Consider the following 26,426-nt stretch of genomic DNA (forward strand, 5'->3'; position numbering starts at 1 on the left):
CGGTCTTGATGTGCCTTCCTCTTGATACGTTTCTCCCTTTCGCCTTCCATTCGTGCCTCTTCGAATTCCACAGCACTGCTGGTCACAGCTGACCTCCAGTAAGAACACTCAAGGGCCAGGGCTTCCCAGTTTTCTCTCGGTGTCTATGCCACAGTTTGGCTAAAGCCCATCTTTAAACAGCACTCCATGTAGTCATGCCAGCCAAAAAGAGCCAGCATTGTCCATAGACGCCTCCAAAGTCATGTGGCCAGCATGACTGCATGATACGCCGTTGACTTTCCTTCTGAGGCAGTACCTATTGATCTATTCACATTTGCATGTTTTCGAATTGCTAGCCTCATGTTGTCTGCTCAAATTCTGCAGCACTGCTGGTCACAGCTGACCTCCAGTTAGAGTGCTTGAGGGCCAGGGCTTCCTAGATCTCATCATGTCTCCTCTCAGCCTTCTTTTCTGCAGGCTAAACATGCCCAGCTTTTTAAGCCCATCTTTAAATAGCACTCCATGTAGTCATGCCAGCCAAAAAGAGCCGGCATTGTCCATAGACGCCTCCAATGTCATGTCGCCGGCATTACTGCATGATGCGCCGTTTACCTTCCTTCTGAGGCGGTACCTATTGATCTACTGACATTTGCATGTTTTCGAACTGCTAGGTTGGCAGAAGCTGGGGCTAACAGCAGGAACTCACCTCGTCCCACGGATTCGAATCGCCAACCTTTCGGTCAGCAAATTCAGTAGCTCAGCGGTTTAACCCGTTGCGTCAAAAGATTAAAATAAGTAGTAGTCATGCCAGCCAAAAAGAGCCGGCATTGTCCATAGACGCCTCCAAGGTCATGTGGCCAGCATGACTGCATGATGCGCCGTTTATTATTATTATTATTATTATTATTATTATTATTATTATTAACTTTATTTGTACCCCGCTAGCATCTCCTGGAGGACTCGATGCGGCTTACACAGGCCGAAGCCTCAAAACACAGTACAGTAAAACGTGACATCACAATAACAGCAAATCAAAACAATAAACAAAATAACATAACTCCACAATAACTAAGCAAATCAGATAATAAGCAAAAATAACGACAATGACGGTACATCAAGACCTTATTAAAACTGGTTCGGCCGGCGCACTGGGGTACAAGGGTTAAAAGTGCTGAGATGGCAGGAGGCACGTAAGATTAAAAGTGTGGTGTGCAGCGACAGTTAGTTATGCTAAAGTGCTACTAGGACTTGCGTTTACCTTCCTTCTGAGGCGGTAGAAACATAGAATCATAGAATCAAAGAGTTGGAAGAGACCTCCTGGGCCATCCAGTCCAACCCCATTCTGCCAAGAAGCAGGAATATTGCATTCAAAGCACCCCTGACAGATGGCCATCCAGCCTCTGTTTAAAAGCTTCCAAAGAAGGAGCCTCCACCACACTCCGGGGCAGAGAGTTCCACTGCTGAACGGCTCTCACTGTCAGGAAGTTCTTCCTCATGTTCAGATGTTGATCTACTCACATTTGCATGTTATCGAACTGCTAGGTTGGCAGAAGCTGGGGCTAACAGCAGGAGCTCACCTCGTCCCACCGATTCGAATCGCCAACCTTTCGGTCAGCAAATTCAGCAGCTCAGCGGTTTAACCCGTTGCGCCAAAAGATTAAAATAGGTAGCGTTTGATTGGATTCTTAACCTTTCTAGCCTCGTGTTGTCTGCTCAAATTCCGTAGCACTGCTGGTCACAGCTGACCTCCAGTTAGAGCGCTTGAGGGCCAGGGCTTCCTAGTTCTCATCATGTCTCCTCTCAGCCTTCTCTTCTGCAGGCTAGTGTTTGATTGGATTCTTAATCTTTCTAGCCTCATGTTGTCTGCTCAAATTCCACAGCACTGCTGGTCACAGCTGACTTCCAGTTAGAGCACTCAAAGGCTTCCCAGTTCTCGGTGTCTATGCCACAGTATTTAAGATTGGCTTTAAGCCCTCTTTTCCTGTCCAACATTGCGTTTCGCCTTCTTGAGTTGGGAGTATCATTACATATTACATTCAGAAGGTTGAATGCAGAAGGTCTCTGATTCAATCCCTGGCTTCCCTCCTTATAAGGTAATAGGAAAGACCTTTCTCTGCCCTATAGATCCACTATCAGTCAGAGCGGATTATGCCGCAGATAATGCCAAATAGTCTAATCTGATCTGTAACAGCTTCTGGGGGTCCTTTCCGTCTAACAGCACGAGACTAGAAAAGCGGGATTTTATTTTAATGAGAGTATTTTCTCTACCCTTTATAGACAGCTGTGAATGACCTTTGCATAGGCAGCTGGATTCATATTTAGGGAATTTTCAGATCTTGACTACACACAATCATAGAATCCTAGAGTTGGAAGAGACTTCGTGAGCCATCTAGTCCAATCCCATTCTGCCAAGAAGCAGGAAAATCGCATTCCAAGCACCCCCAACAGATGGCCATCCAACCTCACTACCTCTGAGGATGCTTTCCATAGATGCAGGCGAAATGTCAGGTGAAAATGCCTCTAGTACATGGCCATATAGCCCCCCAAAAAACCCGGCCATGAACGCCTTCGACAATTCATCCAGCCTCTGTTTAAAAGCTTCCAAAGAAGGAGCCTCCACCACACTTTGAGGCAGAGAGTTCCACTGTTGAACAGCTCTCACGGTGAGGAAGTTCTTCATAATGTCCAGGTGGAATCTCCTTTCCTGTCGTTTGAAGCCATTGTTCCGCATCCTAGTCTGCAGGGCTAGCTTGCTACCCCCCCCCCCCATGACTTCCCCTCACATCTTGATCCATGGCCCTCATCATGTCTCCTCTCAGCCTTCTCTTCCTCAGGCTAAACATGCATAGCTCTTTAAGCCGCTCCTCATAGGGCTTGTTCTCCAGACCCTTGTTCTCCAGACCCAAGTTCTCCCTAATATTCAGGTGGAATCTCCTTTCCTGTCATTTGAAGCCAAGCATGTGGAGCGACAACTGTTCATGTGATCGGAGCTGGCATGTAATAGCATCTGGTTCAGAGCATGCCTTGTGCCCACTCATCCATTCCAGTGGTATTTCCGGACACATTTTCAAGCTTGTTCCCTCCTCTCTATGACTTCCTCTCACATATTTATACATGGCTATCATATCTCCTCTCAGCCTTCTCTTCTTCAGGCTAACCATGCCCAGCTCTTTAAGCCGCTCCTCATAGGGCTTGTTCTCCAGACCCAAGTTCTCCCTAATGTTCAGGTGGAATCTCCTTTCCTGTCATTTGAAGTCAAGCATGTGGAGCGACGACTGTGCAGCTAGGTTCATGTGATCGGAGCTGGCATGTAATAGCATCTGGTTCAGAGCATGCCTTGTGCCCACTCATCCATTCCAGTGGTATTTCCAGACACACTTTCAAGCTTGTTCCCTCCTCTCTATGACTTCCTCTCACATATTTATACATGGCTATCAGGTCTCTTCTCAGCCTTCTCTTCTTCAGGCTAAACATGCCCAGCTCTTTAAGCCGCTCCTCATAGGGCTTGTACTCCAGACCTAAGTTCTTCCTAATGTTCAGTTGGAATCTCCTTTCCTGTCATTTGAAGCCAAGCATGTGGAGCGACGACTGTGCAGCTAGGTTCATGTGATCGGAGCTGGCATGTTAAAGGCATGGCATGTAATAGCATCTGGTTCAGAGCATGCCTTGTGCCCACTCATCTATTCCAGTGGTATTTCCAGACACATTTTCAAGCTTGTTCCCTCCTCTCTATGACTTCCTCTCACATATTTATACATGGCTATCATGTCTTTTTTCAGCCTTCTCTTCTTCAGGCTAAACATGCACAGCTCTTTAAGCCGCTCCTCATAGGGCTTGTTCTCCAGACCCAAGTTCTCCCTAATGTTCAGTTGGAATCTCCTTTCCTGTTATTTGAAGCCAAGCATGTGGAGCGACGACTGTGCAGCTAGGTTCATGTGATCGGAGCTGGCATGTTAAAGGCATGGCATGTAATAGCATCTGGTTCAGAGCATGCCTTGTGCCCACTCATCCATTCCAGTGGTATTTCCAGACACATTTTCAAGCTTGTTCCCTCCTCTCTATGAGTTCCTCTCACATATTTATTCATGGCTATCAGGTCTCCTCTCAGCCTTCTCTTCTTCAGGCTAAACATGCACAGCTCTTTAAGCCGCTCCTCATAGGGCTTGTTCTCCAGACCCTTGTTCTCCAGACCCAAGTTCTCCCTAATATTCAGGTGGAATCTCCTTTCCTGTCATTTGAAGTCAAGCATGTGGAGCGACGACTGTGCAGCTAGGTTCATGTGATCGGAGCTGGCATGTAATAGCATCTGGTTCAGAGCATGTCTTGTGCCCACTCATCCATTCCAGTAGTATTTCCAGGCGCATTTTCAGGATACCTTCCACCTCCCTGAGATGTTTCAATGGGAAAGAGGTGCAGCTGCAAGTTGATGGCACTCCAGTCCAGATCCCTGAATGATTTTTTTGCAGCAGCTTAATATAGAATGGTGTCGAAACCCAGTTTCTTGTCCGAGAGACAGTGTTCCAATTCAAGGACTTCTGAGCAACATTGTCCGGATTTTCGGAAGCTAAGCAAAAGAGATGTCGCTGATTAAAAATAAAATCCCCTCCACGCTGCACATTTCTGGCACGGCTTTGCCTTCAGACTGAAGGGGACTAATACGACGGCGCTGGCAGGAACCGCTTGGGCTCCGTTCCAGGTATTTTTGCAGCCTCGCAATCTGGTGGCATTTCGTGGACAGTGACCTCCAGCTCGTTGTGTCCCGAAAGCAATTGACTGAAGGGTTTATTCGTTAGCTATTTGTTGTTGTTTCCATATTCGTAGTGCAGAATGTGGATGAATTTGAACGGTGATGTGCTCAAATGGCTTCTCATAGGGAATTGGTTCCGATTTCATGCCAAAGCATGTGAATGGACATTCAAGGGTTTGTCCTCAGGCTTGTGTATTGTTGTCTTCTCCCTTTGCAAACAGCAATGCCTTTTCTTCTTGGGTTGTTGTAGGTTTTTTTTGGGGCTATATGGCCATGTTCTAGAGGCATTCTCATCTGACGTTTCGCCTGCATCTATGGCAAGCATCCTCAGAGGTAGTGAGGTCTGTTGGAACTAGGAAAGTGGGTTTATATATCTGTGGAAAGACCAGGGTGGGACAAAGGACTCTTGTCTGCTGGAGCTAGGTGTGAATGTTTCAACTGACCACCTTGATTAGCATTTGATAGCCTGGCAGTGCCTGGAGCAATCTTTTGTTGAGAGGTGATTAGATCTCCCTGATTGTTTTCCCTCTGCTGTTTTTCTGTTTTAATTTTAGAGTTTTTTTAATACTGGTAGCCAGATTTTGTTCATTTTCATGGTTTCCTCCTTTCTGTTGAAATTGTCCACATGCTTGTGGATTTCAATGGCTTCTCTGTGTAGTCTGACATGGTGGTTGTGAGCGTGGTCCAGCATTTCTGTGTTCTCAAATAATATGCTGTGTCCAGGTTGGTTCATTGGGTCAGTTGAAACATTCACACCTAGCTCCAGCAGACAAGAGTCCTTTGTCCCACCCGGGTCTTTCCACAGATATATAAACCCATTTTCCTAATTCCAACAGACCTCACTACCTCTGAAAATGCTTGCCATAGATGGAGGCGAAACATCAGGAGAGAATGCCACTAGAACATGGCCATATAGCCCCAAAAAAACCTACAACAACCCAGTGATTACGGCCATGAAAGCCTTCGACAATACGTTGTGAGGTCTGTTGGAAACTAGGCAAGTGGGGTTTATATATCTCTGGAATAATGTCCAGGGTGGGAGAAAGAACTCTTGTCTGTTTGAAGAAAGTGTGAATGTTGCAATTGGCCAGCCTTGTACAAAGAAGCTATTGCAACCCACAAGCATGTGGACGATTTCAACAGAAAGGAGGAAACCATGCAAATGAACAAAATCTGGCTCCAAAATCATGACAGTAAATGAAGAGCAACATTCAAAAACAGGGGAAATCCAGACAGGAAACAATCAGGGCCAGCTAGCACCTCTCAAGACGGGATCCTCCAGGCAGGAAGCAGCCAGGCTTTGAAGCTGCAAGGCCATTCAATGATAATCAAAGAGGCTAATTGCAACATTGACACCTGCCTCCAACAGACAAGAGTTCTTTCTATATAAACTCCACTTTCCTAGTTTCCAACAGACCTCATAACCTCTGAGGATGCCTGCCACAGATGCAGGCGAAATGTCAGGAAAGAATGCTTCTAGAACATGGCCGTACAGACCCAGTGATTCCAGCCATTAAAGCCTTCGACAATACCTTTCCTTCTTGGCTTTCAGCACACAATGTGGTGCCATTATATATTTTGACCAGAAACATACGGCTTGCATTTCCTGGGAAACGAGATAATAAAGTGTATTGAGATGCATCTGAAAATATTTGCTGATTTTTAGTATCGTTTTGAGCGCAGTTGAAAGAAGCCTCTCCTTTTGGCCTTGCTTCGGTTTTGTTTTGCTGTGCGTGATACACAGAGAGAGCGACCTGTTCAGAAACCGTTGTCCTCGCTCTCCGCTTTGCCTCCAAATTGGAGTAAATACAATGTCCACATATGCAGCATGGCATTATCCCATTCATGATATGATTGTTGATTGGCTTGGCTTGCCCGTACAGCTAATCTGGAAAGAAGGCACTCTGATTAGAAATGTGTTTGGCCAAGAGAGAAGGTTGTCACCGCCTGAGCAACAGTCAGGAGAAATAACCGCAGAGACCTGGATTATTATGGGGTATTTATTTATTTATCGAGTCAGGAGTGTATTGTATTTAAAAATGCACACACACAAAGTTTGCAAACTTGGCATTCTGCGAGGGTTGAATGAAAAGTAATGCCTCCACCTTCGTAACTCCTCAACAGATGGCAGTACTGGTATGTGGCAGGTACTGCTTTGTTCAGTAGACTCTCCTCTACAGTTCCATTTTGGCAGGAAGCCTTAGCATTGAATGGTTGTGTTGTTAAAGTGCAAAGTTTTACTTACTTACTTACTTAGGCGATCCCTCGCTTTCCGAGGATGATTGTCTTCCAATATTCTTGTGGGTCCGTAGGTGGCTGTGGAGCCCTATTCTTGCTCTGCATCTTCTTCCGCAGTGAGGGCATTGGTTTCCAGGTGGAAGGCGGTCTCGGTCGGGGTTGGCTTGACGCGCCTTCCTCTTGGCACACTTCTCCCTTTCGCCCTCCATTCGTGCCTTTCAAATTCTGCAGCACTGCTAGTCACAGCTGACCTCCAGCTGGAGCGGTCAAGGGCCAGGGCTTCCCAGTTCTCAGTGTCTATGCTAGAGTTTTTAAGGTTGGCTTTGAGCCCATCTTTAAATCTCTTTTCGTGTCCACCAACATTCCGTTTTCTGTTCTTGAGTTCGAAGTAGAGCAACTGTTTTGGGAGACGGTGGAAAGTGCAAAGTATGAAACCCTGCACAGACGGTCGCTCAATGTGACTTAAGCAACATGCAGTCATTGAATTCTTGACAACAGAAGGTGTCACCTCAACATCTTTAAACTTACTTGCCCAATGACGCACAGTACTCACATCAACACAGTCACCATAAACAGCTTGCATTCTCTGATGAATCTCCTTTGGGGTTACGAAGGTGGAGCCATTACTTTTCATTCAATCCTCCTATTAAATGTCCTTTGACCAGTAGCTGGCCACTTGGAGTGCCTCTGCTGTTGCTATAAGAAGGTCCTCTGTTGTGCATGTGGCAGGGCTCAAGTTGCATTGTGGTAGGTGGTCAGTGGTTTGCTCTTCTCCACACTTGCATGTCATAGATTCCACTTTGTGGCCCCATTTCTTAAAGTTGACTCTGCATCTCGTGGTGCCAGAGCGCAGTCTGTTCAGCGCCTTCCAAGTCACCCAGTTTTCTGTGTGCCCAGGAGGGAGTCCCTCATTTGATATCAGCCATGCCTTGAGGTTCTGGGTTTTGGCCTGCCACTTTTGGACTCTAGTTTGCTGAGGTGTTCCAGCAAGTGTCTCTGTAGATCTTATAAAACTATTTCTTGATTTAAGTTGTTGGTGTGCTGGCTGATATCCAAACAGGGGATGAGCTGGAGATGTCTCTGCCTTGGTCCTTTCATTATTGGCTGCTACTTCCCGGTGGATGTCAAGTGGTGCAATACTGGCTAAACAGTGGTGTAGGGCATAGACATCCTGCAATAATGCGGCATGTCTCATTAAGAGCCACATCCACTGTTTTAGCGTGGTGAGATGTGTTCCACTCTGTGCATGCATACTCAGCAGCAGAGTAGCAAAGCACAAGGGCAGATGCCTTCACTGTGTCTGGTTGTGATCCCCAGGTGCGGGAAGGATAGTTTATTTAATTATGGAAAAGGTTTAAAGATCTTTTGCTCAATGGGATGTTTGTGTTTTTTCCCCACTCCAGGCCCTGTTGTTACTGGGAGGCGTTGCTCTCTCCTGCCTTGCTCTGGATCTCCTCTTCCTCCTTTTCTATTCCTTCTGGTTGTGTTGTCGCCACCGGAAAAGTGAGGAGCTGAATGCGGATTGCTGTTGCACAGCCTGGTGCGTCATCATTGCAACGCTCGTCTGCAGGTGAGTCCTACCTTCCTCTATATGTCTCTTGCCATCCTAACCCAAATTAGCCAATAATAATCCTTCATCTAAAGTGGTGGTTCCCAACCTGTGGTCCATGGACCACCAGTGGTCCCCAAGAACTAAAATATAGTCTGTGACCTCATCATTACCACACTGTTACAACGATAGAGACTGGTCTTATGAAACCCTCTTATAGTGCCGAGAAAATGGGGATGACGGGAGGGGAGAGGCCGATTACCCATGAAAGGTGCAACAAGCCTCATAGAATCATAGAAGTTGGAAGAGACCTTGTGGGCCATCCGGTCTAACCTCATTCTACCAAGAAGCAGGACAACTGTGTTCAAACCACCCCCAGCAGATGGCCATCCTGCCTCTGTTTAAAAGCCTCCATAGAAGGAACCTTCACCACACTTTGGGCCACTGCTGAAGAGCTCTCACAGCCAGGAACCTCATTCTACCAAGAAGCAGGACAATTGCGTTCAAAGCAACCCCAGCAGATGGCCATCCAGCCTCTGTTTAAAAGCTTCCAAAGAAGGAGCTTCTACCACACTCCAGGGCAGAGAGTTCCACTGCTGAACAGCTCTCACAGCCAGGAAGTTCTTCCTCATGTTCAGTTGGAATCCCCTTTCCTGTAGTTTGAAGCCATTGCTTCTCATCCTAGTCTCTAGGCAACAGAAAACAAGCCTGCTCCCTCCTCCCTATGATTTCCCTTCACATATTTATACACGGCCCCCATTGTGTCTCCTCTCAGTCTACTTTTCTGCGGGCTAAACATGCCCAGCTCTTTAAGCCGCTCCTCATAGGGCTTGTTCTTCAGACCCTTGATCATTTTAGTTGCCCTCCTCTGGACACATTCCAGCTTACAGTCAATATCTCTCTTCAATTGTGATGCCCAGAACTGGACACAATATTCCTGGTGTGGTCTAACCAAGGCAGAATAGAATAGAGCAGTGGTCCTCAACCTGGGGTCCCCAGATGGTTTGGCCTACAACTCCCAGAAATCCCAGTCAGTTTACCAGCTGTTAGGATTTCTGGGAGTTGAAGGCCAAAAACATCTGGGGAACCCAGGTTGGGAACCACTGGAATAGAGGGTCATCATGACTTCCCTGGATCTAGACACTAAGGTAAAGGTAAAGGTAGTCCCCTGACATTACATCCAGTCATGTCTGACTCTGGGGTGTGGTGCTCATCTCCATTTCTAAGCCGAAGAGCCAGCGTTGTCTGTAGACACCTCCAAGGTCATGTGGCCGGCATGACTGCATGGAGCGCCGTTACCTTCCCGCCGGAGCTTTACCTATTGATCTACTCACATTTGCATGTTTTCGAACTGCTAGTTTGGCAGAAGCTAGGGCTGACAGCGGAAGCTCACGCCGCTCCCCGGAATCGAACCTGCGACCTTTCGATCAACAAGCTCAGCAGCTCAGTGCTTTAACCCACTGCCCTACTGGGGGCTCCTAGACACTAGACTCCTATTTATGGAGGCCAAAATCCCATTGGCTTTTCTAGCTGCAGCACCACATTGCCTCCTGACTGCTGTTTCTCCTCCTTCTCCCTTCACCTGAGTGGAGCCATTCCATGTAGTGCCTGGAAGCTGGAGCATCTTGGTGTCCTCATTTTTAGGCCTGTTCCAGGGTTATTTGGGGTCCAGATTCAGAAAATTTCACTGGAGAGACTACATCACCTCCAAATACGGTTTTCTGTGGGTGACCAGATGGCAAGTACTGGATGGCATATGTTCTGTATCAGGAACTAGAGCTGATGTGGTCTATCCAATGCAGTTTTCTGAATCAGCACCCCAAATAACCAAACTGAATCTAAAGTTGACCAAACATGGATTTGTAAACCTTTTGGTACTAATGTTGGAGAGTGGCCCCTGGTCAAAATGGTCCCTGGAAACAAAACAAAAAGTTGGAAAACACTGATCTAAAGTTTCCTGATCATCGTGCTACAGCCACAATTTTAATCCATCAGTTTAATCCTTTTTTTTTCCAACGGAGAAAGAGGGTTCAGTTCCATTACAACCTGGGTCAATGGACCAATTAGCAGCACCTTCATTAAGGGAAAGTCAAGCACTCACCTCTGCCTCATTGTCATCATCCATTTCCGTGCTAATGTACAAGTGGGCTTTAAGGTACCCGATCTGATCAATGCAGTCAAATTCATGAATTCATGATCCAGCCAGTGCTCACTTGCGTCTGGTTCTTTCCCAATGGGTTGTAGTAGTTTTTTCGGACTGTATGGCCATGTTCTAGAAGCATTCTCTCCTGATGTTTCGCCTACATCTATGGCAGGCATCCTCAGATATTGGGAGGTCTGTTGAAAACTAAGAAAATTAGGTTTATATATCTGTCCCAGTGTTACATATCTTTCCCAGTGTTTGCTGGATCGTAGTATTCAAGAATTGACCTCTGAACTACGTTAGGCACAGTATTCAGAGCAGAGGCTTTGCATAACTTGGCCCTTGTAGAAACCGTCCTAGTTGGGGATTTTCTTCATGTCAGGAGCTACTTGAGAAACTGCAAGTCGCTTCTGGTGTGAGAGAATTGGCCATCTGAAAGGCCGTTGCCCAGGGGATGCCTGGATGTTTTGATGTTTTATCGTCCTTGTGGGAGGCTTCTCTCATGTCTCCACGCAAGGAGCTGGGGCTGATAGAGGGAGCTCATCTGCGCTCTCCCTGGATTTGAACCTGCGACCTGTCCGTCTTCAGTCCTGCCGGCACAGGGGTTTAACCCACTGCGCCATTGGGGGCTCCAAGGAACAACTTGAGAAACTGCAAGTCGCTTCTGGTGTGAGAGAATTTGTTGTCTGTCTGCAAGGATGTTGCCCAGGGGACACCCAGATGTTTTTCCATCCTGTGAGGCTTCTCTCATGTCCCCGCATGAGAAGCTGGTGCTGAGAGATGGGAGCTCACCCGGCTCCCCAGATTCAAACCACCAACCTTTTGGTCAGCAGTCCTGCCGGCACACAAGGGTATAACCCATTGTGCCCCTGGGGGCTCCTATCCTAGTCATTGAAAGCTAATTAAGCTAAAAGAACCAAAACAGTTTTGTCCTCCCGTACTTTGTGCATTTGATGCTATCGCTTTAAGAGTTCCAAAATAAACTATTGTGATTTTGATGATCGGTTTAATCAAGGTTGTGGCTTTCTAAGCAAAGCCCTTTTCCTGTCTGTTTTAAATTGCATTTCCTTCCTTTGCAAATGTCCTTTCAAGTTTGAATAATCACCTTGGCCTGTCTTAATAATTGAGGCTCAGCATTCTGCTTGTCGACACTGAAGATCAGTGCTGAACCTGTTTACATAAATTGTCTTGCTTTATCTCGTTCTTCCTAACTTGTGTTTCGTTTTGTGCTGTGTTTATGAGCTCCCACCCGCACAACTTGATCTAACTTGTGCTTAATTTCTTTTCGCTGCTTAGTAATCCTTTCACTGCTTCGTTAAGTGAGACATCACCACTGCAGCCATCTCCACCATCTTTGTTATTGTATATTATATTTACATAAGTCTACATTGAAGTATTCTACTATGATGGTCCTCCAAATGTAAGGTCTTGGTGGTGGGTACTTAGGTGGCTGTAAAGCCCTATTCTTGACCGCATGTTCTTCCATAGTGAGGACATTGTTTTCCATTTCTTTTCCTGTCCACCAACATTACGTTTCCCGTAAGGCCAATGCTTGCCTATACTGAATCTACAGGTATGCTTCATAAACCTGCAAGATTCACCACTGCATCTTTGCCTGCAAGGCCTCAAAATGCACCAAGAGATCGCTGTGAAATGACAATAGTTTGCTGTGTCCTGATTAGATTTATTTATTTGTCGTGTCAGGGCAACCAGTCAATTGTATTACATTTCTAACAGAACAAAACAAACAAACAAACAGACAAAACACAAAATTTGCAAGTTTGGTAGTTGATTAAATGTCCTTTGACCAGTATCTGGACACTTGGAGTGCTTCTGGTGTTGCTGCAAGAAAGTCCTCCATTGTGCATGTGGCAGGGCTCAGGGTGCATTGCAGCAGGTGGTCTGTGGTTTGCTCTAATCCACACTCGCATGTTGTGGATTCCACTTTGTGGTCCCATTTCTGAAGGTTGGCTCTGCATCTCGTGGTGCCAGAGCGCAGTCTGTTCAGTGCCTTCCAAGCCGCCCAGTCTTCTGTGTGCCCAGGGGGAAGTCTCTCATTTGATATCTGCCATTGGTGGAGACTCTGGGTTTGAGCCTGCCACTTTTGGACTCTCGCTTGCTGAGGTGTTCCAGCATGTGTCTCTGTAGATCTTAGAAAACTATTTCTAGATTTAAGTCATTGACATGCTGGCTGATACCCATACAGGGGATGAGCTGGAGATGTCACTGCCTTGGTCCTTTCACTATTGGCTGCTACTTCCCGGCGGATGTCAGGTGGTGCAATACCGGCTAAGCAGTGTAATTTCTCCAGTGGTGTAGGGCGCAGACACCCCGTGATAATGCGGCATGTCTCATTAAGAGCCACATCTACTGTTTTAGTGTGGTGCGATGTGTTCCACACTGGGCATGTGTACTCAGCAGCAGAGTAGCAGGGCAGATGTCTTTACTGTGTCTGGTTGTGATCCCCAGGTTGTGCCAGTCAGCTTTCGTATGATATTGTTTCTAGCACCCAGTTTTTGCTTGATGTTCAGGCAGTGCTTCTTGTACGTCAGAGCATGGTCCTGATTAGATGATGCAGCCTAATTTGATATACTTATGGGTCCTTCTCTTTTGCTGAAAATGGGATATCCAGTCCTTGAGCTTATAAAGTGAGGGACAGAGAATATTTGAGACTTTCAGGTCAGTCATAGGACTCATAGAATCCTGAATTGGAAGAGACCTCATGGGCCATCCAGTCCAACCCCATTCTGCCAAGAAGCAGAAAATTGCATTCAAAGTACCTCCGACAGATGGCCATCCAGCCTCTGCTTAAAAGCTTCCAAAGAAGGAGCCTCCACCACACTCCAGGGCAGAGAGTTCCACTGCTGAACAGCTCTCACAGTCAGGAAGTTCTTCCTAAAGTTTAGATGGAATCTCCTTTCTTTCCTGTAGTTTGAAGCCATTGTTCCATTGCGTCCTAGTCTCCAGGGCAGCAGAAAACAAGTTCGCTCCCTCCTCCCTCTGACTTCCTCTCACATATTTATACATGACTATAATGTCTCCTCTCAGCCTTCTCTTCTTCAGGCTATGTTTAAGCAGCTCCTCATAGGGCTTGTTCTCCACACCCTTGATCATTTTTTTTGCCCTTCTCTAGACACATTCCAGCTTGTAGAATCATAGAATCAAAGAGTTGGAAGAGACCTCATGGGCCATCCAGTCCAACCCCCTGCCAAGAAGCAGGAATATTACATTCAAATCACCCCTGACAGATGGCCATCCAGTCTCTGTTTAAAAGCCTCCAAAGAAGGAGCCTCCACCACACTCCGGGGCAGAGAGTTCCACTGCTGATATCTCTCACTGTCAATATCTCTCTTGAGTTGTGGTGCCCAGAATTGGAGACAATGTTCCAGGTGTGGTCTAACCAAGGCAGAATAGCGCATGGGGAGCATGACTTCCCTGGATCTAGACATTATGCTCCTATTGATGCAGGGAAAGCAGTCTAATGAGCAGGAAGCAACCTTTGAAAAAGTATATAAATATCACCTTGGGTTGTTGTAGGTTTTTTCGAGCTGTATGGCCATGGTCTAGAGGCATTCTCTCCTGACGTTTCGCCTGCATTTTGGCAAGCATCCTCACTACCTCTGAGGATGCTTGCCAAAGTGCAGGCGAAACGTCAGGAGAGAATGCCTCTAGACCATGGCCATATAGCCCGGAAAAAACCTACAACAACCCAGTGATTCCGGCCATGAAAGCCTTCGACAATACATGAAATATCACCTTGTTTTGAAACAATGTGATGGGCTGATTGCACCAGGCAGTTGTTTACATCTGTCCTTCTGCTTGCAATTCCAGCCAAGGCGTGCTCTCCTCCCGTCCTGAAGTCATTGACTCCGGTCTTGTCAGCAAACCAGTTTGTTAGAGTCAGCGAGACAATATCGTAAGCTCAGCAGTCCAGTGCATGAGCTTAGAAAAATCCAGCAAAGCACCCCATGATTACCGTTAGCACATAGACAATTGAGCAACACGTAGGCCTAGTTCTCCTGTTTTGATAATAGCTTCTTCTCCTTTCGTTGTAATGTCTGGTTTTGCTTCCTTTTTGAAGCCTCGATCTGTGATTCCCTCTGCGGAAATCATCAGCGGTCAGATCATTTCATCACATCTGCAAATGTTCAGTTTCTCAATGATTCATTGAGGAAGAGCTTCTGTCACGAATGGCATCCGCTAAACAGGTTGCGCCTTATAGTCAGAGCTCTGTTTCCTGCAAAGGGATAAGCTTTCGGGGTTTTATGTCTCAGTGATTGAGGGGCTGCAATGTTTGTAGCAGTGTGTTTCACAACGTGGATGTGTTTTCTTTGGCCATATGTACTGGTAGGTAAAGGTAAAGGTAGTCCCCTGACATTAAGTCCAGCCATGTCTGACTCTGGGGTGTGGTGCTCATCTCCATTTCTAAGCCGAAGAGCCAGCGTTGTCTGTAGACACCTCCAAGGTCATGTGGCCGGCATGACTGCATGGAGCGCCCTTACCTTCCCGCTGGAGCGGTACCTATTGATCTACTCACATTTGCATGTTTTCAAACTGCTAGGTTGATAGAAGCTAGGGCTGACAGCGGAAGCTCACGCTGCTCCCCGGAATCGAACCTGCGACCTTTTGATCTACAAGCTCAGCAGCTCAGTGCTTTAACCCACTGCGCCACTCATATATACTGAATATACACAATTTTCAAGACAAAATCCGGCTACAATCTATATAAATAAAAATGTAATGTTCGTTTGTGGGATTAACACAACTCGAAAACCACTGGACGAATTGACACCAAATTTGGACACAAGACACCTAACAACGCAATGTATGTCCTTCACTAAAAAAATTGATTTTGTCATTTGGGAGTTGTAGTTGCTGGGATTTATAGTTCACCTACAATCAAAGACTATTCTGAACCCCACCAATGATGGAATTGAACCAAACTTGGCACACAAATTCCCATGATGACCAACAGAACCCCACCACCGATAGAATTGGTCCAAACCTCCCACACAAAACCCCCATGTTGGCCACAGCAACGCGTGGCAGGGGACGGCTAGTCTATATAAATAAAAATGTAATGTTTGTTTGTGGGATTAACAGAACTCAAAAACCACTGAACGATTTGACATGAAATTTGGACACAATACACCTAACAGTCCAACTAGTGTCCATCACCCATAAACACACACACGCACATGCACACACAAAACCCTAGCAGAACATACTTAAAAAACCCCAAAATACACCATATATACATATACACATGCACTCATATACATATGCACATGCACACATTGATACACACGTATATATATATATATGCACAAACACACACAAATATACACATATATACACATACATAAACACACACACATATATATACACATATATACATATACACATGCACACACATATACATATCCACATACATACATATATACACACAAATATGCATATAGACAAGCACACACATATACACAATATACATGTTCACATATAAACACACAAATACACAAATATATACACACATATATACACCCACATATATATATATATGCAAACACACATATATACACAAATATACACACACATATATATACAAGCACACATACATATATACACACAAATATGCATATAGACAAGCACACACATATACACAATATGCATGTACACATATAAACACACAAATACACACACAACATATATACACCCACATATATATATATATATATATATATATATATATATACGCAAACACACATATATACACAAATATACACACACACATACACACATATATGTGTGGCAGGGGACGGCTAGTTTGAAATATAAAACAACAGCAGCCAAGTATAATTGCCCATGTGCATAAGGAAGACATTAGGACAGTGCTTCCCAACCTTCCTAATGCCGCAACCCCTTAACACAATTCTTCCTGTTGTGGTGACTCCCAAACATATCATTATTTTTGTTGCTACTTCATAACTAATTTTGCTACTGTTACGAATTGTAATGTAAAATATCTGATATGCAGGATGTATTCACTGGACCAAATTTGGCACAAATACCTGGTACATCCAAATTTAAATGCTGGCGAGGTTGGGAGGACAGACTGATTTTGTCATTAAGTCTAGTCGTGTCCGACTCTGAGGGGTGGTGCTCATCTCCATTTCTAAGCTGAAGAGCTGGCGTTGTCCGTAGATACCTCCAAGGTCATGTGGCCAGCATGACTGCATGGAGCACTGTTACCTTCCCACAGAAGAAGTACCTATTGATCTACTTGCATTTGCATGTTTTCAAACTGCTAAGTTGGAGACAAGAAAGCATAGAGAAGACAATTATGCTGGGGAAAATGGAAGGAAAAAGGAAGAGGGGCCGACAAAGGGCAAGATGGATGGATGGCATCATTGGAAGTGACTGGATTGACCTTGAAGGAGCTAGGGGTGATGACGGCCGACAGGGAGCTCTGGCGTGGGCTGGTCCATGAGGTCACGAAGAGTTGGAAACGACTGAACTAATGAACAACAACTAACAGTGGGGCTAACATTGGGAGCTCACCCAAGTGCCTGGATTCAAACCACTGGTCAGCAAGTTCAACAGCTCAGCGGTTTAACCCGCTGTGTCACTGGTGATCCAGTCCTGTCCTTTTCCTTCAGATAGGGAGATTTAACCCTATACTACTGAACTTAGAGTGGAAACAGGAAACCATGGATAGTAGTTGTGCTGGTACGGCTGTACCAGGAGCTCCCACTTTATTTGCTTTGTATTAAATGTTTGCTTGCAGTCCAAGGTTTCAGGGATTCTGCAGAAAGCTGGCTTCCTTTGGTTGCAGTTGTAGGGCAAATCACCAGTCCATCATCATTAAGTTTTGGTTCCGCCCCTTGTTCAGGGCAATTGGGAAGGGAAGGGAGCCATTTTTAGTTAGTCTCAGTAAGGAAAGCTAATTTAGAGGACGTGTACAAGCTTCTCCTGTACAAAAGCTTCAACCCTTAAGACTTTCCGGGGGAGAACAGTCTTAAGAGCATCCGAAGATCTCCAAAGATTTCCAGGGAAACAGCCCTAAAGCTTTGAGGAATTTCGGAGGGTAAACAGTTTGGAAGACCAAAGAACTCCAGCTGGAGAATCGACTGGCCTTACTGGTAGGTCCACTCGGTGCTCGAGACGCAGTTCGACCCAGTAGCGGTGCCCACATCAGTAAGGCTTAGATTACAGTCAGCCTGGGAGAAGTTAAAAAGGGATTTTCCTTTAAAGTAAAGAAACAGTTATTGAAGACAGTTGCCTGTCCCTCGTGGACATAATTAGGAAGCCATCAATTGCATAAAAGCCTGGAAGCATTTGTTTAACTTTATTGAAGACAAGAGAAGTTTCTGTTTGATTGTTCATTAATAAAGATATAGAATGGGGGATAGTGCCTGGCTCAAGAGCAGTACGTCTGAAAAAGATCTTGGAGTCCTCATGGACAACAAGTTAAACATGAGCCAACAATGTGATGTGGCGGCAAAAAAAGCCAATGGGATTTTGGCCTGCATCAATTGGAGGATAGTGTCTAGATCTAGGGAAGTCATGCTACCCCTCTATTCCACTTTGGTTAGACCACACCTGGAATATTGTGTCCAATTCTGGGCACCACAATTCAAGAGAGATATTGACAAGCTGGAATGTGTCCAGAGGAGAGCGACTAAAATGATAAAAGGTCTGGAGAACAAGCCCTATGAGGAGCGGCTTAAAGAGCTGAGCATGTTTAGCCTGAAGAAGAGAAGGCTGAGAGGGGATATGATAGCCATGTATATGTGAGAGGAAGCCACAGGGAGGAGGGAGCAAGCTTGTTTTCTGCTTCCCTGGAGACTAGGATGCAAGGGAACAATGGCTTCAAACTACAAGAGAGGAGATTCCATCTGAACACGAGGAAGAACTTCCTGACTGTGAGAGCCGTTCAGCAGTGGAACTCTCTGCCCTGGAGCGTGGTGGAGGCTCCTTCTTTGTAAGCTTTTAAACAGAGGCTGGATGGCCATCTGTCAGGGGTGATTTGAATGCAATATTCCTGCTTCTAGGCAGAATGGGGTTGGACTGGATGGTCCATGAGGTCTCTTCCAACTCTTTGATTCTATGATTCTATGAAAGGACTTTTTTATACTTCACAAGCCATCTAAAGACCATTTGTGGTGGAAAATCCTTGAGAATTTCTCTTTGGGGGGCCCTGGCTTCCCGCTGGGCTCAAGTTGCACGTCCTATTTTAAAGGCAATTCTTTACAGGCCCAGCACGTGACAGAACAGTAGTGAACAAGCAACTAGTATAGGAGCCTTTCCAACAGCACAAGGTGCAACCAGCCTTCTATCTTTTTAAAAAGGGGAGGAAATCATACACCAAGATTTGTAATCTTGGAGAGTTGAGCCGTAAGGTGCAAGGGAAAGCAAATGCATCCTCACACTTGTGATTTTTGATAATGGATCAAACAGTTTTTGCAGATTTTTATCTGCTCTGGCCTATGGAATGGGATTGGATTTGGGTTGCAAGTGCAGAAGTTTGGAGGCAAAACGGCCTCCGTATTGGCCAACAAACAGGGTCAGCTTTCATGAAGCACACTTTGGAACAGCAACGCAGAAGCTTGATTTAGATTTGCTTCCTGAAGATTGATATAGATTTGCTTTCAGAAGGTGTCTTGCGGTGCACCAGAGGGATGACCTCTATCCATTCACAGAGTGGCTTTTTATGTCACCGAGGCTGGTGGATCGCATTTGTCAAAAAGCAGAACAAAGGCGAAACCTCAGCCAACGGGTCCTTGTAGGAATTTCTTATCTTGGCACCTTGAGGGATGAGAAACAGGCCTCCCCAGGCTCTTGAAAAGGGAGTTATTTCAAGCTTTTTCGTTGGAGCGTAATTGGGAACCCATCACTGGGCAGCGAAGAGATTTGGAGCAGCTGCAAATGAGTGTCTAGCAAGGAAGGCATCAGTAGCAAGGCAAGGGGGTCGGTTCCACTGGAGAGGGTAAAACATTTCACTTTCCCTTTTTTTCTTGGATGTTTTGAATGTACAGTTTGGTTATAAAATCATAGAGTTGGAAGAGACCTGGTGGGCCATTCAGTCCAACCCCATCCTGCCAAGAAGCAGGAAAATCACATTCAAAGCCCCCCTGACAGATGACCATCCATTTTATTTATTTATTATTTATTTACTGTGCTTATAGACCGCCGTTCTCAGCCCTAGGGCGACTCACGGCGGTGTACAACATGTAAAATCAGGTGCAATTTACAACATAAGCCAACATCAACTAGCAATATAAAAAACAACATTAAACAACAACATCAATATCAATAATACAATTACAATAAGTCATTCGCGACGTCTCATCGTTGAACCACAATCCAAATCTCGTTATCCGTGTTCCGTTCCAGTCGTCATTGCCAATAGTTGCAGCACTTACTCAAACGCCTTCTCAAACAACCACGTCTTTAGTCTCTTGCGGAATGTCATAAGGGAGGGTGCCAGTCTGATGTCTGCAGGAAGGGTGTTCCACAGCCGGGGGGCCACCACCGAGAAGGCCCTGTCCCTAGTCCCCACCAGGCGTGCCTGTGAGGCAGGCGGGATCGAGAGAAGGGCCTCCCCGGACGATCTCAAAGTCCTCGTGGGCTCATAGGCCGAGATGCGGTCAGACAGGTATTTTGGGCCAGAACCGTTTAGGGCTTTGTAGGCCAACACCAGCACCTTGAATTGGGCCTAGTAGCAGATCGGCAGCCAGTGGAGCTGGTACAACAAGGGCGTTGTATGCTCCCTGCGTCCCGCTCCTGTTAGTAACATGGCTGCTGCGCGCTGGACTAGCTGGAGCTTCCGGGCCGTCTTCAAGGGCAGCCCCACGTAGAGAGCGTTGCAGTAGTCAAGGCGGGATGTGACCAGAGCGTGTACTACCGTGGCCAAGTCAGACTTCCCAAGGTACGGGCGCAGCTGGCGCATGAGCCTGAGCTGTGCAAATGCTCCCCTGTCACCGCTGAAACCTGGGGATCCAGGCTCAACGATGTGTCCAGGATCACACCCAAGCTGCGAACCTGCGCCTTCAAGGGGAGTGCCACCCCATCCAGCACAGGCTGTAACCCTATACCCTGTTCGGCCTTGCGACTGACCAGGAGTACCTCTGTCTGGTCTGGATCCAGCCTCTGTTTAAAAGTGTAACATGCACAGATATCTATAACAACAAATACAAAAACTGCAGATTGCAAATCACAATTTCTATATTACAAGAAATTTTTCATTCAGTGTAACGTGGAAACATTAACACGATTAATTAGTAACAGTTTATAAATGAAAGATTGCTTATCAATATTTTGTCAACACAATGAAACTTAAGTATTACTATTTCGGATGTCGTGTACTTATTTAGAATCTCCTGGTATATTGCAATTGTGATTTTAGAAGCTTAAGTTTCATTGTGTTGACACAATATTGATAAACAATCTTTCATTTATAAACTGTTACTAATTAATCGTGTTAATGTTCCCACGTTACATTGAATGAAGAATTTCTTGTAATATAGAAATTGTGATTTGCAATCTGCAGTTTTTGTATCTGTTTAATAATAATAATAATAATAATAATAATAATAATAATTTATTTGCAACCCGCTACCATCTCCCCAAGGGACTTGGTATGGCTTACATGAGGCCGAGCCCACAACCCAACAAAAACAATAGCAATAGTAATACAAACAATATGAAAATGAACAAAATCTGGCTACCAGTATTAAAAAACTCTAAAATTATAACAGCTAAACAACAGAGAGGAAAAAACCAGGCACAGATTAACACCTCCCAGCAAGAGATTTTCCCAGGCTCAGGCAGGCCTTCAAATGCTAATGAAGGTGATCAGCTAAACATTCACACCTAAGTGCAGCAGGGAAGAGCTCCTTGCCCCACCCCAGCCATTCCACAGATATATAAACCCTTTTTCCTAGTTTCAACAGACCTCTACCTCTGAGGATGCTTGCCATAGATGCAGGCGAAACGTCAGGAGAAATGCCTCTAGAACATGGCCCTATAGCCTGAAAAAACCCACAAGAACCTAATAAATAAACTCATAAACAGAAAATAGCAATAAACATTAACAATAACACAACAACGTTTAAAAACCTATGGCAGGGCCAATGTACTAATTAAATTTTAAAAAAATAATGCTGGGCATGACCAGGTGACACATAAACAGGATAGACATTTTGGAGAGGGAAAGTGCATTTAGGGACATATTGTTGGGAGTTTCCTTATTCTGGGAAGGCACACTGGAACAACCACGTTTTCAGGCTCCTCCTAAAGACTGCCAGCATTGGGGCATGTCTGATGTCCCTGGGGAGTGAGTTCCAGAGTTGGGGGGCTACCACAGAGAAGGCCCTGTCCCTCGTCCCAAGCAGTCGTGCTTGCTATGGAGGCGGGAGCGCGAGCAGGGCCTCTCCAGATGATCGAAGAGATCATTTATTTTATTTATTTATTTCATTCACTTATACCCCGCCCTTCTCACCCCGAGGGGGACTCAGGGCGGCTTACAGGGAGGGCACAATTAGATGCCCAATCACACAACAAGTAATCCAAAAATATAACAATTCAGCAGTTAGATTAAAACATCAATACATAGTAAAATCATAAAACCTAAAACAATCTCATGTCAGAGTCCATATATCAGAGTCCATACATCCGTTCTATTCCGTTTGTCCTTGTCTATCGCCAGGTCCTTGAGTTAGTTATCAGAGTGACCAAAAGCTTGGTCCCACATCCAGGTCTGTAGTTTTTTCCTAAATGCTAGGAGGGAAGTCGCCGATCTAACCTCCCCGGGGAGTGAGTTCCACAGGCGGGGGGCCGCCACCGAGAAGGTCCTGCTCCTCGTCCCCTCCAGCCTCACTTGTGAGACTGGCGGGGTCGAGAGCAGGGCCTCCCCAGAAGATCTTAAACTTCGAGGTGGGATGTAGAGGGAGATCCGTTCGGACAAGTACACTGGGCCGGAACCGTATAGGGTTTTATAGGTCAAAACCAGCACTTTAAATTGTGCTCGGAATTGGATCGGCAGCCAGTGGAGCTGACGCAACAGGGGGGTGGTGTGCTCCCTGTACGTCGCTCCGGTGAGCAATCTGGCTGCTTCTCGCTGGACTGGTTGTAGTTTCCGAGCAGTCTTTAAAGGCAACCCCACGTAGAGTGCGTTGCAGTAATCCAACCGGGATGTGACAAGAGCGTGGACCACCGTGGCCAGATCCGACTTCCCAAGGTACGGGTGCAGCTGGCGCACAAGTTTTAATTGTGCGAAAGCTCTCCCGGCCACCGCTGAGACCTGAGGTTCCAGGCTCAGCGATGAGTCCAGGATCACTCCCAAGCTGCGAACCTGCGTCTTCAGGGGGAGTGTAACCCCGTCTAACACAGGCTGTAACCCTATACCCTGTTCGGCCTTCCGACTGTGGGTTTGTACACAGTGATGCAGTCCCAAACCATTTAGGACTTTGCAACTTGAATTGGGACCGGAAAATGAATGGCAGCCAATGGAGCTCCTTAAACAGGAGGGTTGACCACTCCCTGTAAGGAGCCCCAATTAACAACCTGGCCACCGCTCGTTGGACCAATTGAAATTTCTGGGCCGTTTTCAAGAGTAGCCCCACGTAGAGTGCATTACAGTAGTCCAATCTGGAGGTGACTAAGGCATGGACCACTCTGGCCAGATCCGCCTTCACGAGGTATGGTCGCAGTTGGCGCATGAGTCTTAATTGTGCAAAGGCCCTCCCGGCCACCGCCGACGCCTGAGCTTCAAGCGTAAGTGATGAGTCCAGGAGGACACCCAAATTGCGGACCTGTGACTTCAGGGGGAGTGCAACCCCGTCCAACACAGGTTGCCACCCTATACTCTGATCTGATTTACAATCCACCAGGAGGACCTCTGTCTTGTCGGGATTTAAAAGCCTCCAAAGAAGGAGCCCCCACTACCCTCCAGCACAGAGAGTTCCACAGCTGAACAGCTCTCACAATTAGGAAGTTCTTCCTCATGTTTAGGTGGAATCTCCTTTCTTTCTTGTAGTTTGAAGCCATTGCTCCGTTTTCCACGTCGTAGTCTCCAAGGAAGCAGAAAACAAGCTTGCTCCCTCCTCCCTGTGGCTTCCTCTCACATATTTATACATGGCTTTCATATCTCTTCTCAGCCTTCTCTTCTTCAGGCTAAACATGCCCAGCTCCTTAAGCCGCTCCTCATAGGGCTTGTTCTCCATACCCTTGATCATTTGAGTCGCCCTCTTCCTCTGGACACATTCCAGCTTAGAGTCAACATCTCCCTTCAATTGTGGTGCCCAAAATTGGACACAAGGTGATTCCAGGTGTGGTCTGAACATACCTACCCAATGTCATCCTCAGTGTCTTCAGTTCAGAAGATGGACTTCTAAAGTGTTCCCTGAGTCCCTTCGGGGAGATGGTGGCGCGATACAAGAATATAGTTATTGTTATTATTAGGAATGGGAGGAAGCTTGTTTGTTTTATTTCATCAACACTGAAATGTACTCTTTTAAAATGCACCTTGTCTTTCTGCAGCGCTGGCATAGCGGTTGGCTTCTATGGGAACGGGGAGACCAGTGATGGCATTCATCGGCTAACGTACTCCTTACGACATGCCAATCGCACCGTTACCGGGGTCCAGGACAGGGTGAGTAGAAGACTATGTGTATATTGTGTCGTCAAAGGCTTTCACAGTTGGAATCAATGGGGTGTTGCGTGGTTTCTGAGTTGTATGGCCATTGTGTTCTAGCAGCATTTTCTCCTGACATTTCGCCTGCATCTCTGGCCGGCATTTTCAGAGCTTCCTTCTTTTTATATGTATCATCAAAGACTTTCATAGCTGGAATCACTGGGTTGTTGTGAGTTTTTCAGGCTTAATGGCTTTGTTCCAGAAGCATTCTCTCCTGACGCTTCGCCTGCATCTATGATAGCATTCTCAGAGGTTGTGAGGTCTGTTGGAAACTAGGAAAATTGAGTTTATATGGATTGTCCAGGGTGGGAGAGAGAACTCTTGTCTCTCTGAGGTAAGTGTGAATATTGCCATTGACCACCTTGATTAGCATTGAATGGCCTAGCAGTTTCAAGGTCTGACTCCATACTGTCTAGGGCAGTGGTTCTCAACCTGGGGTCCCCAAATGTTTTTGGCCTTCAACTCCCAGAAATCCTAACAGCTGGTAAACTGGCTGGGATTTCTGGGAGTTGTAGGCCAAAAACATCTGGGGACCCCAGGTTGAGAACCACTGGTGTAGGGGAGTCCTTTGTGGGGAGGTGATTAGCTGATTGTTTCTTGTCTGGAATTCCCCTGTTTTTTAGTGTTTGTTTACTGTTGTGATTTTAAAGGTGTTTTTTTTAAATTCTGGTAGCCAGGCAGTATGAATGTTGCAATTGGCTACCTTGATTAGCATTGGATAGCCTTGCAGCTTCAAAGCCTGGCTGCTATCTGCTTCCTGCCTGGGGGAATCCTTTGTTAGAAGGTGTTAGCTGGCCCTGATTGTTTCTTGTCTGGATTTTCCCCCAGGCAGGAAGCAGCCAGGCTTTGAATCTGCAAGTTTATTCAATGCTATTTACTGTTATGCTTTTAAGGTTTTTTAATACCGGTAGCCAGGCAGTAAGAAGCCAGACCTTGAAAGTGCTGGGCCATTAAATGCTAATTGAAATATTCACACTTACCTTGAACAGACAAGAGTTCTTTCTCCCACCCTGGACACCATTCCACAGATATATAAACCCCACTTGCCTGGTTTCCAACTGACCTCACAACCTCTGAGGATGCCTGCCATAGATGCAGGCAAAATGTCAGGAGAGAGTGCTTCTGGTTGTTTCTTGTCTGAATTTTCCCCCAGGCAGGAAACAGCCAGGCTTTGAATCTGCAAAGTTATTCAATGCTATTTACTGTTATGATTTTAGAGTTTTTTTAATATCACTAGCCAGGCAGTAAGAAGCCAGACCTTGAAAGTGCTGGGCCATTAAATGCTAATCAAGGTGGCTAATTGAAACATTCACACTTACCTGAAGCAGAGAAGGGTTCCTTTCTCCCACCCTGAACACCATTCCACAGATATATAAACCCCACTTGCCTAGTTTCCAACTGACCTCACAACCTCTGGGGATGCCTGCCATAGATGCGGGCAAAATGTCAGGAGAGAGTGCTTCTGGAATATACAGCCTGGAAAACTCGCAACAACCCACTTCCTCCTATTCTTCTGAAGATGCCAGCCACAGATGCAGGCAAAATGTCAGGGGGAAATGCTACTAGAACACATTGGCCATGCAACCTGGAAACCACACAACATCCCAATATGTTTCCTTCCTTCCCAAAGAGTGACAATGGAAGTAAGTAAGAGGAAACCCTGCGCTGAGGCTCCCTCCACCTGTGCATCTGCCTCTCTGTTGATACCTTGACAGCTTCCATTAGCATTTCTGTCCTTGCTCTAAAAATAACTGCGCAAGGCAAAGCTGTTAAATAAAGTAACGTTATGCCATTATGCCACAATTGTGCTGCGTTCAAGCTGCTCCGCGCTCGTGTTTTCTGTGCCCTCCTCAGCTGTGACAGTCCAGGAAGCACAAACAAAACCGCACAGTTAATTTACAACCATGCTGTTTGATAATGAGGATAGTAGGCCTGGGCGGTTTCGTTCGTTAATTTTGTAATTCGTTAAATATTCGTTAATTTTAGCAATTACAAAACGATTACAAAACTTATTTTTAAACCCGGAAGTGTTTTTAAATATCGAAACGGCAGGCGCCAAAAAATTTTGTATTTCCGT

General features: G+C 45.9%; 1 protein-coding gene across 2 annotated transcripts in view; it reads left to right on the plus strand.

Annotated features, from left to right (window-relative positions):
* The window catches only part of LOC132782164 (protein tweety homolog 3), a 168,252-nt gene that overhangs the window by 63,521 nt on the left and 78,305 nt on the right, over positions 1 to 26,426 (plus strand). For both annotated transcript variants that reach the window (XM_067460633.1, XM_067460634.1), the window contains exons 2-3: positions 8,368 to 8,534; positions 24,196 to 24,307. In XM_067460633.1, coding sequence (XP_067316734.1) covers positions 8,368 to 8,534; positions 24,196 to 24,307 — 279 coding nt within the window. The remainder of the gene's footprint in view (positions 1 to 8,367; positions 8,535 to 24,195; positions 24,308 to 26,426) is intronic.

The sequence above is a fragment of the Anolis sagrei genome, chromosome X (genome assembly GCF_037176765.1).
Source record: "Anolis sagrei isolate rAnoSag1 chromosome X, rAnoSag1.mat, whole genome shotgun sequence".
Taxonomy (NCBI): domain Eukaryota; kingdom Metazoa; phylum Chordata; class Lepidosauria; order Squamata; family Dactyloidae; genus Anolis; species Anolis sagrei.